Raw genomic sequence first — 14,340 nt, 5'->3', positions numbered from 1 at the left:
GGTGCCCTAATGAAAAGGAAGTGTCTTATTGCTTCTGTAACCCACAGAGGTATGTTGTAATGCCACAACTGTGAAAAATGCATTTTCCTCTGGCTACAAAGTCTCTTCAGAAAGCACATCAGACGTGTGAGGATAAAGGCTGCGTGCAAGATTTGACCTTGCTGCCAACTTTCTTTTCCGCCTCCCAGTGAGCAAGGATTGTTCTGAAGTGTTTCTTCCCAGTCTGATAAATATTCCCTATCCCTAAAAGTTTGCTTCAATCGAATTTCTTCATTTTGAGTTGGGCATCGTACCACAAGGTGGGCAGACAAGGGGTAAAATGTAAGCGATCAGGTTGCAAGAACAAACCTCTTGTCCTTATGCAAGCATAACAGAGGTATGTGTGCATTTTGAGGCAATATAAACTACTTTTGGAGTTTATGGCAGGGGCAGCCATGAGGGGACATCTTGCGGGGAGGTGAAGGGTGGCCAGGAGTGGTATGGGAGCAGCTACATGGTGTGGGCCACTATGAGGGGGCAGATGTGTGGTTGTGACTGGAGATCATAAGGGGCAGCCATGAGGGTTTGCCCTCAGTGACATGGGTTAGTGGTGGGCTTGATGACCTTAAAGGTCTTTTCCAACCTGGTTGATTCACTGATTCTAAGATTTTGAACCTGGAACAAGTCAAAGTTCAGGTTGCCTGATCAATATGGACTTGATTCCTTTGGGCCATATGCGTTAGGGTTTACATTCTAATAACGTTATTGAATTCTTTTTTTACAGTAGATTTTTGCCCTGTTGATTCTGTAGGGTGAAGCTGCTTTAGTACTGAAGCCAGCTCTGTTTTGAGATAAAAGACTGTTGCAGCTAAACTCCTTATCTGCAACTGTCACAGAAGCTAGAAAGTGGACTACAGATGAGACAGGGTATTTTAGTAAAGAGGATCATTAATATCATCTCAAAGCAGCTGCCTACTCTCATAAAGAATGAATTTGACTCCTACAACATGCCACAGATGTCCTCTGAGATCCTTTCCAAGATGGTCACTGCCTCTGAAAATCTAGTTTCTGGATGCCTGAATTGGAGTTCTGGGATCTGATCTGTCAAAATGCAATCTCTCATAGCTCTGATGGGCATCAGTGAAGGCTATATTTAAAACACAGGGCTATGAAACCCATGGTTGTTTCCTGCTGTCCTGACAGAAAGTCAGGTGATGACCCAATAAAGAAATTAAATCAAACCTAATACTTTTAACTTGGCAACACTTTGTACACAGCTGATGTGATCCTGAAACTCAGCTGTATGCTTTAATATAAGGCAGTTCTGTCACCCCAGCTACAAAATGATCTTTAAAGCGGATGACTGCTTGCTTGAACTGAAGGAAATTTGGACAAAGAGAAGTGAATTCACATCAGAATTTGATGCCTTTCTAACAGAAGTTTTCAGCTCACATCTTTTCAACCTGTGTCTGCCTCTCAGAATAAGGATACTTAGAGGTGCCACTGAACATGTTGATGTTGACTTTTCACAGCTGATTTCAGGTCTTTGACAATAAGAACACATGTAAGTTTGCTGAAGGAGTTGACATTGTTATGCAGAGTTAAGGCTAAACCAGAGGCATAGAGCAAGAAAGAAACTTTATAGAACGTTGCATTGGTGTAAGATGTTGATTGCTATAATGATAGTTGATTGCAAACTGATACAAATAACTGGTTTGGGGCTTTGTCATCTGTGGTTATAATGCGTGAAAGTATCATTCACATGTCTTTTCCAAGACAAATATACAACTCTGTGTATTGTTTTCCATGTTTTCACATGAATTTGTGATTTTGCAATTATCATGTGGGCTTTTTTCCACCCAAAAGACCAAATAAGTTGTGTGATTACGATCTCCTGTAGCCTAAAAAGAAATACCAGATTTCTACTGTTTCTGTTGTGAATTTCTCACTTCTTACCAACATGAGCCTTCAGTCAGTGTCTGGTCGAAAAGCTACTTGGGGATTCCTTTGTTACATGTTCTTTGAATACATGACTCACCATAAATAAGTCAATAATTGCTGCATCTTGATAATCTCAGTTAGTGTAGCAAAACTGTTTTATCTATGTGTATGCATATAGCAAAATCTTAACTGTAAGAATCATAATCACTGAGTAAAACTGACATAGTTGCTGCAGTTTCAGGAAACTTAATTAAACCTGAACCCAATGGATTGACTAGTATGTAATAGAACAAATCCTCATGCTAAGTCTCTGCTCTGTAAGTAGCTTCTTGTCTTTCAGTGGCATTATTAGATTAAGCAAGGATCTGAAGGTTTGAACTCACATTTTTCTAAATTCTTTTTGTGTTTCCATTAACTACATTGTCTGATCTTGAAAAAAGTAGCTTTATATTTGCAGTCCTTTTGCCATAACATGTTACCTCATTTCAGAACATAGGTCATTGTTGGTGATGGTTTTCTCTCAGTGTGAAAAAATCCTCCAGGAGCGTTTGTGTAATGGAAACTTCTATGCAAGGATAACTTTGGAAATACTGCTTGATCTTAAGGGTTATTGAAGAAATTGATATGGCTGATCATGGAGACGACCAAAGAAGTGTTCGTGAGGGGAAGAAATGGGTAGAGTGGAGATGGAGGAAGAATAAGAACACAGCAATCTCTGACATGTTTTCTCTGCAGCTGATGTGTAGCACATGATATTCTCTGAATCCCAGTGAATTACCAGTTAATATAGTAAAAGGATGTGGAAACACAGAGGCTGATGTATTCTGACGTTAACATTTCAGACAATCGTTTTACAAACACAACCTTTGATGTTTTCATTGTCTCAGGTTCCCAGTCTGAACCTCCATCGTGCAGTGCCAGTTCCATCACTTGCCCATCTGCCTGCACCTGCAGCAACAATGTGGTGGATTGTCGAGGAAGGGGCTTAACAGAAATTCCAGCTAACCTCCCAGAAGACATTTGGGAAATGTAAGTGCCAGTGCAATGCACCATTCTTTTCCATGTCTCTCCATTTTCAGTCCCTGTCATAGCCTCCTGTGTGGAAGAAAGGAACATGTTCTGATATCAGGTACATTGTAGTTATCCTCTTTACTTTTGTTCTTTTGATTGTTTGAACTTGTTTGGAGCTGCCCTAAGCAAGATGAAATTCTTGATGTAACAAGATGAAATTCTTGGTGTGTTATGTTTGGACTGTGTTTCCATCTCACAGATCTGTCATTACAGTTCTGTAGTCAGGAAAAGGAAATACACAGTCCCTTTTCTGAAATCAAATTGGTTTATCTTTAGTTGGTGAAGTCCCTGAGAGTCTGTAGGTTTTTTGTTAGCTTGGCAGGATGCATTTGTAATGAAGTATGACATCGGAACACATTGTCCCTGCTGATTTCACCCCTATTTCTTGTCTTCCACATTTTGTTATTCCCACTTCTTTCACATTTTTTGTGGCTTCTTTTGTGTTGTGAAATCAGATGGTGGATTTAGAGACTTGTTTGTGTTCACTGCCTTTAGGAACTGTAATAGTCTATCTTTGTGTCCATGACTGCGTATTTCTGTGATCCTGAAATACTGGTACATTAAACCGAGTTGCTTTTGCTTAGTCCATAGGGAATGCAAATCAATCCTTTTCCTACTTAGGTGCTTGTCATACAGAGGTTACTGGCATTCAGCCAGCGTTTACAGTCTACACAGAGTGAATTCAGTATTTGTATAGTCACTGGATTATTCAGCTTCTCCTTGCTGTAGAAATACTGCTGCAGAGCAAAACTCAGTAGGATAAAGTTGAAATGCTTGTATGTAGCCTGGCTCACTATGATATGCCAGGAATGTGACATTTGTGGCCAAGAAAGATGATGTGCTTCGTTGTTTGCAGGGGATCCACTCTACACAACCACTCCTCTAAGTCACTTGATCAGTTGCTTTTATAATGTAAGAATCACCTCAAATTTGTTTGGATTGCTACCTCAGCACAACAGTTCAGAGGCAGCTTATGCTCAGTTGTGCATCTCCACAGAACAAATATGTTAGAAATGAAAAAACTAGCACAGTAACTGCAAAGAATAAAAACATCTTAAAATTAACATTATTGAGAATGTATCTAGAGCATGTAAAGATGTTTACAGGAAATATAAACTCTTGTGCAAGCTGTTCTGAATGCCTGTTATCCTTCCTCATGAGGGAGTCCAGAATGTGTTGATTGTGTTTGCTTCCAGTGTGTTGCAGCACACAGAATATGCATGTCATTCTTGGTTTTCTGTGCTTGAAAGGCAGTTAGAATTATGCTGAAAATATAAATGTGTTTGGCACACTGAGAATATTCAGTGTTTAGTCCTGTTTCAGTTCTGTCAGATGGTATCCAAATTTTCACAAGTGGCTGGAATGAATGGTTCAACAGTGAGAGGATTAAACTGGTCCAGACCTGCTCACAGATGAGGGTTGGGCTAGGAGAATTGGGAAGATGGAGACTGGGATGCTCCAGCCCTCTCCATACAGCAGCACACCTCAGTGTAAGAAAGCAAGTGAAAACAATCACCTTCAGTGTGCTTGTAATAGCATTGAGTATCAAAGTCTTGACTCCGTTTTCGTTGCTCCAGCCCACAAACGTAACCCCTGTAACTTATAGTAAAAGCAACTTAGATCTCCTTAGGAGAGCAGAAAGTGAAGGAAGACTTGGAGAGCTTTTAGATGAGATGATAATGTAGGGAGTCAAGATGCATGTAACATTTTAAGAAACTTTCATAACCTAAAGGTTATAAACCTGCTAGATCCCTACAACACCATGTAAAGTTCTGAGCACATGGTTTAATGATTCAGATCCGTCAGATGCTTTGCACTTTAGTCAGTACTTATTTGATTCTTTGTCTGTAGATAAACCTCTTATATTGTTCTGATCCTGCAAATATCCTTTGCAGTTCACTAGCACATAGTTCAGAGCATAACCCTCATGAAAACATTTATTGCTACTTTCTGGTGGAGTCAATCCTGGGAAGATTTCCTTCTTAAGGAATAGATATTTAAGAAATACATAAAGGAATTGAAGTAGTTCTGTCTATTTACAGTGAGGGTGGTGAGATGCTGGAAAATGTTGCCTAGAGATGTGGTAGATTCCTCATCCCAGGAAACATTCAAGGACAGGTTGGACAGGTCTGAGGAACCTGATCTAGTTGAAGATGTCCCTGTTCATGGCAGAAGGGAAGAGGGGTGGACTAGATGACCTTCAAAGCTCCCTTTCAACCCAAAACATTCTGTGGTGCTATGATTCTATCAGAATAAGTCTTAGCAATTGACATCACTCACATATGGGTTTTCCTACTGGCAAAATGGTATTTCCATTTTGTAAAAGTACTAATGAAAAAGAGCAATTAACCTTAAATCCAAAGGCAATGTATTAAACAATGTCCCATAGAGTAAAGCCACACAGAAAAACATTTCTGGAAAGATGGAAGGAGCAGCGACAGTTTTCCTGGAAAAGTCATGGCATAGATTCTTGTGACCAAGGTTTATGCAGAAGTGTGTCACACTGCTCAGAAAGTCAGTTTGTCTGAGGCCGCTTTGGCCTTATTCAATATAAAATCCATCCAGAGGTCTGGGTCCACCTACACACAGAATAGTCTTTAGATTTGATAAGATAGGGAGAATAATACTCTTTTGCTGTAATGTTATAGCAATGGGGCCAAGTAAATTCTGTCTGCATGCTGCAGCCCACATCTCAGACAGCAGTACTGTTGTTTTTTCCCCTTGGGATTTATCCCCCATGGTTGGCATGCATGTAGTCAGACGCTTCTAATAACAGGTGGCTATAGTGGTGCTGGCTAAACGCTTCTTTCCGGACTCTGCAGTCCTGTGATCTGATCCGTGTCACCTTTGAGAGGTGTAACTCTTACTAGAGACTCTCACCTCCTGTGGTAATGGGTTACTAACAAACTACATGACTGGTTTGCTGCTACGTAGACTCCTGCTTGAGATGGTGTATTTTTCATTCAGCAGTTTGTAGCTAACGTTTTAAACACTCATTCCACTAGAATACATTTCCCCCCATAGATTGTAGTACTTTCATAATATTTGTATGATGGTATTAAAATGCTGTCTTTGCCTTCCTCAGTTCCACTTGGGGGTTTTCCAGGTTCCTTTGCTGGTTATTAGTTGCATTCAGTTACAGCTTTCTCGTTTTTGTATTTCCCCTTGACTCAGGGTTTCTTTATAAGCTAAATTGGACTCGCCAGGAACGCTTTGACTGACAAACTGTTCTACAGCTAACACACAGCTGTTACTCTAATGTGGTTATTAAAGGTGACCTACATTTCACTGTGGTTTGTATTAATTAAAGATCTTTTACTCAGTCTTCATTAACATGGGTAGGCAGAACTTCCTCTGACACAGGTGCCAACAAGTCCTAGGTTTGTTTTTGTTGATAAAAACCTATCACAAACCATAAAATAAGCATCCTATGACACTAATTTTCCCTTGCTGCTGACTTCTGCTATGTATGACTTGGAAGTGTGTTGTGTTACTTCGTTACACCTCTCCCCAAGGTGTATTATCCCGAAGGCCCTCATTGCAAGAATGTCTTTTATTAAATAAAGGAATTTAGAAAAGCTTGAAATCTGTATCCCAGCCTTGGTTTTCCATAACTTCATAAACTAGGTAGCTAGAGTGTTCAGAATGCAATTCATTTTTCTCTAAAGCCTCTTGTTCAATGCGGAGCTGACATCAGCAGCCAAACTGACAGAGGTGAAATGAGTTACAAGAAATTGAAGCTGAGGAATACAGACTGTGTGTTGAATGTCGTAAAAGATTCTCTGCTTACAAAGTGGTTCTCTTGTGTTGTTCAGAAGAGAACAGTATATGCTATAGAGAAACACATGAAAATAAGCACAGCAAAGTTTTGCATGAATACTTGAAGAAGTCATTAAGCACCTGGAGGCATTTACTGCAAAATACCCAAACAAACATGGCTTGATGGTTTACTGGCAAATGAAGAGTATGTCATTTCACTGCATTGGAACAGCATCCGCAATGAAAGGAGAAGGATGCATTTATTTAGGAAGGGTCAGAGAAAACACATGCAAGACAAATAGGGAATAGAGTGTGAATACAGAATGGACTTGACCTTGGATGGGTGCAGGGAGGGATCACCTCCAAACTAGTAGGAGACAGAGTCTCCATAGAATCTGTTGTTCTGATCAGACTTGATCGCAGCCTTGCAGGCAGTGCCTGTCAGGCTGACTGACAGCTCAGCCCATCACGACTGCAAAGTAAAGACCTGTGAAATCCGAAGCTTCCAACTGTGCTTGGGAGAGTCCCTGCACTGCAGCTAGTGGGAGCTGGGAAGGGTGTTGTGAGAAACACTTGCCACAGCAGCAGATTTCACTCAGCATGTGGTTTGGGCTGTTGTTGGCTCAGGACACTAGGCTTGATGGATCTGAGCTCTGGCTCTGTGTGCCCATTCTCAGGGTTTGGCTCACTGGGGAAAGTGCAGCTTTCCTGCACTTGCAGATGTGGAGCACTGGGATGATGGCATTGCTAGCCCTGCCTGTGGTGTTTCAACATCATGTGGGCCAGGTCCATTTGATGCATCCCAGTACTGGTGAGTGATCAGTAACTCCCTATTAATCTCTTGCCGAACTCACTCTGCTTTTCCCCTGTTCCTTCTTCAGAATGAAGTTTTCATGCTGTTCATCCATTTCAGACTGATCTGCTTATTTTATTTGTATTTATTGCTGCAAACACGGCTGTGTTTTAGGATATGAATTGCAGACAGCTTTTGTCTGAGCATTTTGCACACCTTAAAGCAGCAGTGCAGGGACTTTTGCCTTTGTGTTTTGTAGAGCTTTGTGTAAGATCTTCCTGAGTGGAAGTGGGGAACAGCCCCCCAAGTGCTGCACCTCCTGCTGCTGTCTGCTCTGGAGTGAGTGGTGCAGCAGTGTCCTGGGTTCAGCACTAGCAGTCATTTTTCTCCTTCTTAGTAGCTGGTGCAGTGCTGTGGTTTTGACTTTAGTCTGGGAATGGTGATGTTCACTCCGGGAGTGTGAGGGGAGAAAGGGAAGGATGTGAGCAAGCAGCTGCATGGTTCTGAGTTACTGGCTGGGCTTAAACCATGACATACGCTGTGGTGAGCAGGCTCCTGGGCTGTGGAGCAGTGACTGCTGGCACTAGCACTGGCACTGGATGTTGCTTTCCTGAAGGACATTCAGGTTGTGGAAGAAGAAGATTTGATGAATTGCCAGTACTAAGGGCTGGATTGTGGGCTGGGACATACACTTGAGAGAATAAAGACTGGTCTGGCTCGATACAGAAAGTCTTTGGAAAAGGCAGCTGACCTCAAATGAGGAAAAACCAAATCATATGATGAGAGAGACTGGGAACAAAGGAAATCAAGACAGGTTGGTAAGTGTTACATGTCTGAGAAAGTGAGGAATACTTAGTGCTGAGGCCTGAGGTTGCTGCTAGTGAACCTGGGACACCAGCTTGGTAGGTTGCGCTATGGGGATGTGGTGAGAGGCTGAGACACTGGGTGGCATGAATGAGGCTGGCCAGGCTGTGGGACCATGACAGAGGTGCACAAGCGAAGATGGAGCTGAGCCATCTCTTCCCACTAGGAAACAGGGATCTTCCAGAGCCTTCCTGCCTTGTCACAGTCTACTGACAAAACCCAACAGCAATTTGTGTATCTCTGCGCACTAGTGACCATGTGCAGAGATTAAGTATTAGACTACACACAATTTACTGTTTTAACCAGTGCTATTCCACTTAGACATCAAGGCCAAGTTGTACTTTTGTTACACGAGTTTCCTTGTGATGGAATTAATGATTTCAACTTTTGGTTATGGATTCACTAAATTAAATATATTATTAGAAAGAAGAAGTATATAAAAGAAGAAAGAATATTCCAGTGTGAAAGTTTGTAGCTGCAGTCTTCATTCAGTGCTTTTGTATATATTTGTTGTACTAAGCACTGTAATTACAGCATAGTCTCATGTTGCTGTTAAAAGCCTGGACTCATTTCTTGTTGTCTGGGGATGCATCAGGGTTGTGTGGCAGACCAGCCTGTGTGTATGGGATCTGTTTGTTTGATGCAGAAACAGGAACATTCCCCAGTGAGGGCTGAGGGAAGCTGATCCCAGAAATCCCATTCAGAGGGTTGGGATGTTTGTTCTTGCCAGTGGTTTTATGAGTTGACTCTGGGCAAGTGACTTGCCCAAACTTTCGTGGGTGGTCACTAGTGATGTAATCCCAGGTTCTGGCTGACCAGCTGAGACATTCAGAAGTGCTGAGGACTCCCAGCTGCAGCAGAAGTCAATAGGAGCTGTGCTTTGAACACGTTGTGCTGTGCAGCACTAATTAGTTTGGAGTGCCAAGTCCCAGTCATCTGCAGACTTACAAATCAAACTCCAAAATCTAAAGTATATCCTTAGATCTTAAAGCTGATCTTAGATTTCCAGCCAGTGTTTTTTCATATGAAGCTTGTTTTTTCACTGTTACAATACTCTGGTGAGATTGGGAGAAATGTGCTTGTATAAAGCAAGAGTAATGATGGATAGGGTGTATCTAGATCAGAAATGGGACCTTTTATTTAAATGCTGATTTAATTACTCCAGACAAAGAGGCTGACAGTCCCTCAGAGAAACATGCTGGTTAGGCACCTCTATCTGGGGTGATAATAACTACAGTTTCCCACCTGTCTTCCAAGCAGAGTGAAATAGGATGCAGCCCATCCACCAGCATCTAGGTTTGGCTTAAGGTCAATTTTGAGTCACTTGTTCTACATTGGTTTGGTTTATCATTCTCACTATTGATAGCTGAATTGGTGACTGATAGTTTTGTGAGGAGTGCTGGATTTTGGTGCGTGGTTTCTACTCTTAGGATAAATGATGGAGTTTATCCACTGAGGAGAGAATCTAATGCACTTAAGTGTTGGTTTTCTCATGGTTTTGTCAAAATGAAAACAAACCAACTATCCTTCAAGAGAGTAATTTTGCAGCGTAATGTTCTGCTCATTCCACCTTTAATTATTGCTTTCCTGACACATTTACTACTTAGAGAATTGCTATTGTGAGAGTACCACTGTGTTGTGCAGTGTTGTGAACAGACCTGGAGATAGACGAGTTTGTTGCTTCTGGTGCTTTAATGATTCTCTTGGAAAGAAATTATCTTCTTTGTACCTAGTATATTTAAATCACTGCTATATTCAAAATCAATTTTCCACAGATTAAAACAAAGGCAGAAAGGCTGTTATAAAACAATTGAGCAGTGGTAACTCTATTTATTATAATCAAATTAATCCTTTCTTACATGAATTATAAATTAACTGTACCATAACAATTTCATATATATTTACAACTGGGTGTGAAATACTCAACTTCTTAAAGGAAAAGGCTTATTATTTATTTCAAGACTATAGGTGTGTAGAAGCTGTAAACTTTGGGGATAGAGGAATAACAGTTGTGCATTGAGTGTTGTTCTTTCTCTTAAAAGAAGATGATAATAATTTTCTCAGGCTTCCAGTAAATACTGTAGCTGAAGCCAGCACAGTAATAAATGCTCCTTAACTGCCTCTGGTGGCAAGCTCTCTTCCTGTGGAATCAGGTTGGCTTCTGTAGTTGAATCCTATAATATGATTTTCATTCACTGTTGTAAATTGGCTCTGGACAGCTTCACATGTCAGACTTGACTACTGCTTTCTGGATCTCACCAGGCAAACTGTGTCAGTCACTCCTGGCCTTCAATTAAAAGAAAAGAGGTTTCGATTGTTAGGCCAAAAATATGTAGAAAATATTCTATTCTATGAGGGCAAGACACAAAAACAGTAAAGGAAATAGTTTACATTGAGAGTCAGTAGAGAAAATATAAATATATGGGAAATGTTAAGAATAAAAGTGTTTTCTGTGCTGAGACAGATTCAGGGAAATGGGAGCCAGCTTTAGAAACCAGCAGTAACCACAGAGGGGGTTCTGCTGTAGGGCCTTGCAGGCTTGTATCTTTACTTGTAGTGTTGTCACTAATGTCATTGATAGGCATAAGATGGTTTTGTTTTGATAATTTTCATGCACATTTTCATTTTGGCACTATCATTTTTTACTTCTTTTCTCATCTGCTGTGAGATTTCTTTAAAACAAGCCACAAGTGATGTGCAGGTGAGTTTGACTCAGGCAAGCTGTGCAGGAGTTAGTAACCTTACCAGGTTTGGGGATGTTGGGCTTTTTGGACTGAGGGTTTTGAGCATGCGTGTGTTCTTTTATTCCTGAGAGATCACTTCAGTCCAGCAGGAACATAGATTTAGCCTTATTAATACAAATGAATGGAATGAACAAAAAGGCAGAGATCATTTTTTATCTAATGCAAGTATCACTCAAAGTCCCTGTTTTCCCCCACAAACAGCTGTGGCATGGCAGCGAGAGGCACCTCGCTGGTGCGTGCCTGCATCCCCTCTCTGGGATGAAGCAAGAAAGGTGAATGAATGAGACTGGCAGGAGAAGTAACAATGAAAGGTGGTGAGAAGGGCTAAACGTTCCAGTTGGGAACGTGGAGTAACACAGTGGTAGATGGAAAACTTGGTGTCTGGCAGTGTATTATTGCACTCTGGCTGCTTATGGTGATAGAGACATTGGTGTTTGTCAGATGTTTTGTGAAGTACCAGCATACAGGTTTCTCTCTGGTGTCTTCCTGTTTGTTTGTACAGCATTTGATGCTGATTCACCTACCACAGTGAAGCTGCTGGGTTCATAATGTGACTGCCATTGCACATTCAGCATTTACCAACAGGTAACCTGACCAAGTGCTTAACTACAGAGTTATGTCAGCTTAAACGAAACACACTGTGGTATTTCAGGAAATCCAGTATCACTGTCACTCCTTCTAGGTGAACACTGCTATCAGGGAATGTATCAAAACCTCTTGTTTCATTCTGAAAGATGTCTCTGGGTGAGCAGAATTACCTCTGTAGCATTCTATAGATATATATTCATTTTGAAAAGTCACTTCATTCTTGATAGCATTTTGTCTATCAAAGATCTGCCCTTAGGTGAATACTTAAGAAGCAGTCCTTTTTAAACCTATAGCAGCAGCTCGACAGCTAGACCCTGGAAATCACCACCAAATGTCAGGATATGAAACTCTAGCTGTCACCTTGTCTTAATATAAGCAGACAGTTTACTGGCTCTCAGCTCTCCAGTTCCTAAGGCAGACTCACTGAGAGGGATTTATAATGCATATTATGAATTTTATTTGGAAGTCATTCAGGTGCTGTGATGAAAGGCAGCGGTATAAAACTCTTGGAGAGCCATATGTGTTTAGGGGGGTTATAGCAGTGGTAGAGTCTTTGGCTCAGGTAGGTTGAAGGCTTTAGCTGTCTGTTAAAACAAGGTGAATATCCTGCCACCCCAGTGTACTTTGGTGTCTACCTGTCAGAGAACTGAAGCATGAGAGACAGAGCCACAAAAAGGCTGTTCTTTGGCAATGTGGGTCCCTAAACACATTCTGAAGCAACAGGACTGCAGGTTTTTGCCTTGTACTTTGCAGAGCAGTGCCCCATGCAGTGCTGCAGTGCTGTGGTGTAAAGGGTGATGACTGCGGCTTCTGTGTCTTTCATTACAGCATAGGCTGTGGGTTCAGGCTTTGTAAATGCAGGGCAGGATTCCTTCCTTCCTGGCACGGGTGCATCCTACCCAGGGCTGTCTTTGGGTAAACACTTCAGTCCAGCTACCTGAACCTGTTGTGAGTGTTAAGAATAAAACTTGTATTTCAAATAAAGTGGCAGGAAAGGGGTCAGAACAGGAATCAAATCCAGTCCATATTGGTAGAAAGACAACCAGATTTTAAGTGTGCTGTTGTCCTCTTAAATGCTGAAAATACACCTGTGGCTTGTCTTTGTCAGACTCCAAAATGTAAAATAAGATATATAGATGAGATGAATGTAAGTTAATGATCCAAGCAGCTTTTATAATCCAGTTGTTCTCATTCCTTGTCAAGGAGGAAGAGTCTCTTTCTTGATTGTAATGTGCTCTAGACATTTCTTCCTTCCTAATACAAACAGCTGTCCCCAGCCCTGGTCTTTGTCACTGCGAGCGATGCCAGCGCTGATTTCCCCCAGACAGTACTTAGCCAGCTCTCTGCAAATCCCTGCTAATGGGGCAGGAGAGAAGGAGGGGTTTGCTCTTCCTAGCAACCTTAACACAGGTTGTGTGCATCCTGCCAGAGCAGAGTGTGCTGCAGTTACTGCTGCACCCTGAGCTTATCTTGTGTCAGAGATTGCTTTTGGTTATTGGCTGCCTGAGTGATGGGAGCCCTAGAGAGCCCTGGCCCAGGGAGCAGAACGACATGATCCAAGGAGCCATCCAGCTCATTCACTCACTCCTAGCAGGGAAGTTCATGACTGCCCAATGCACAGGGACGTTTCTGGCATGTCTCAGCCGAGAGCTTGCTGGCACTGGTAATAGAGCATGGCTGTCTCATTTGTAGGCTCTATTCACCTGACAGCTGAGAATTACCAGTACTGATGCTTCAGTCTCTTTCTCTGCAAGCGAGTGATTTGTCTATGTTATGGGTAGGTAAGCTTGACAAAACATTACACATTAGCAGCTGAGACAGTGTTTGAAATGAGAAAATTGCTAGCAAACTGCACCATTAGAGACCCAAATAACAAATTCTTTCCTTCCCTCAATGAAAGAGAGATAGTTAAGGTCCAAATTAATTTGTCTGTCTCCCCACTCTGCAGGGGGAATCACTTTTCAAGACAAATGGCTTCTTCACTCCTGAGAGGGAGCTGCCTCTATTAAGGCTGCATTAAGCAGAGTTTAGTTCTTTGTGTTTTGGCATCCTGGGTGTGAGCAGTACAGTCACTAGATGAGGAGGTGATGAAAAGGTTTGTACCTCAGTGAACTTCAGGATGTATTAGCATGGGAATTGGAGTGCTTATTTTTTACTCTGGGGTAGCCTTTCAGATTTAACTGTATAGTTTCCCCCTATATGTTTTACTATTTTGTTTTCCCAAGAAGTTTACTTTTTGCTCTCATTGCTGTAAAGTCATTTCAAGAGAGTGGGAAGGAGGATGACTTTATCCTGTCTAGCATCACATTATTACAAGAAAAATGCATCTGGATCCATTGGGCCCTCATATGTTCCAATCTCTAGTAATATATGAGAGAAGAGAAAGGAAATTGTTCTTGTCTTTGATGTTGTCAAAGACTAAGATAAAGCTTCAAGGGGCAGGCAGCATTGCTGTGTGTCACAAGGGGGGAGATAGGCTTCAGTTCATCTGAGTGATACAGCAGGCACAGTGAAATGGGTAACTGAAAGAGGAACCAAAACCCCTTGGACATGGCCAGTGGATTTCATCCATTTTGTGAATTCTATATTTTAAATAGATCT

The 14,340-nt window shown here is 41.6% G+C and overlaps 1 protein-coding gene across 2 annotated transcripts in view; it reads left to right on the top strand.

Annotated features, from left to right (window-relative positions):
• Nucleotides 1-14,340, top strand: part of SLIT3 (slit guidance ligand 3) — a 499,607-nt gene that overhangs the window by 319,572 nt on the left and 165,695 nt on the right. For both annotated transcript variants that reach the window (XM_034066703.1, XM_034066702.1), the window contains exon 10: nucleotides 2,808-2,949. In XM_034066703.1, coding sequence (XP_033922594.1) covers nucleotides 2,808-2,949 — 142 coding nt within the window. The remainder of the gene's footprint in view (nucleotides 1-2,807; nucleotides 2,950-14,340) is intronic.

The sequence above is a fragment of the Melopsittacus undulatus genome, chromosome 10 (genome assembly GCF_012275295.1).
Source record: "Melopsittacus undulatus isolate bMelUnd1 chromosome 10, bMelUnd1.mat.Z, whole genome shotgun sequence".
Classification (NCBI taxonomy): domain Eukaryota; kingdom Metazoa; phylum Chordata; class Aves; order Psittaciformes; family Psittaculidae; genus Melopsittacus; species Melopsittacus undulatus.
Note: the sequence above shows the minus strand (reverse complement) of the source record. Positions and strands in the feature narration are given on the sequence as shown.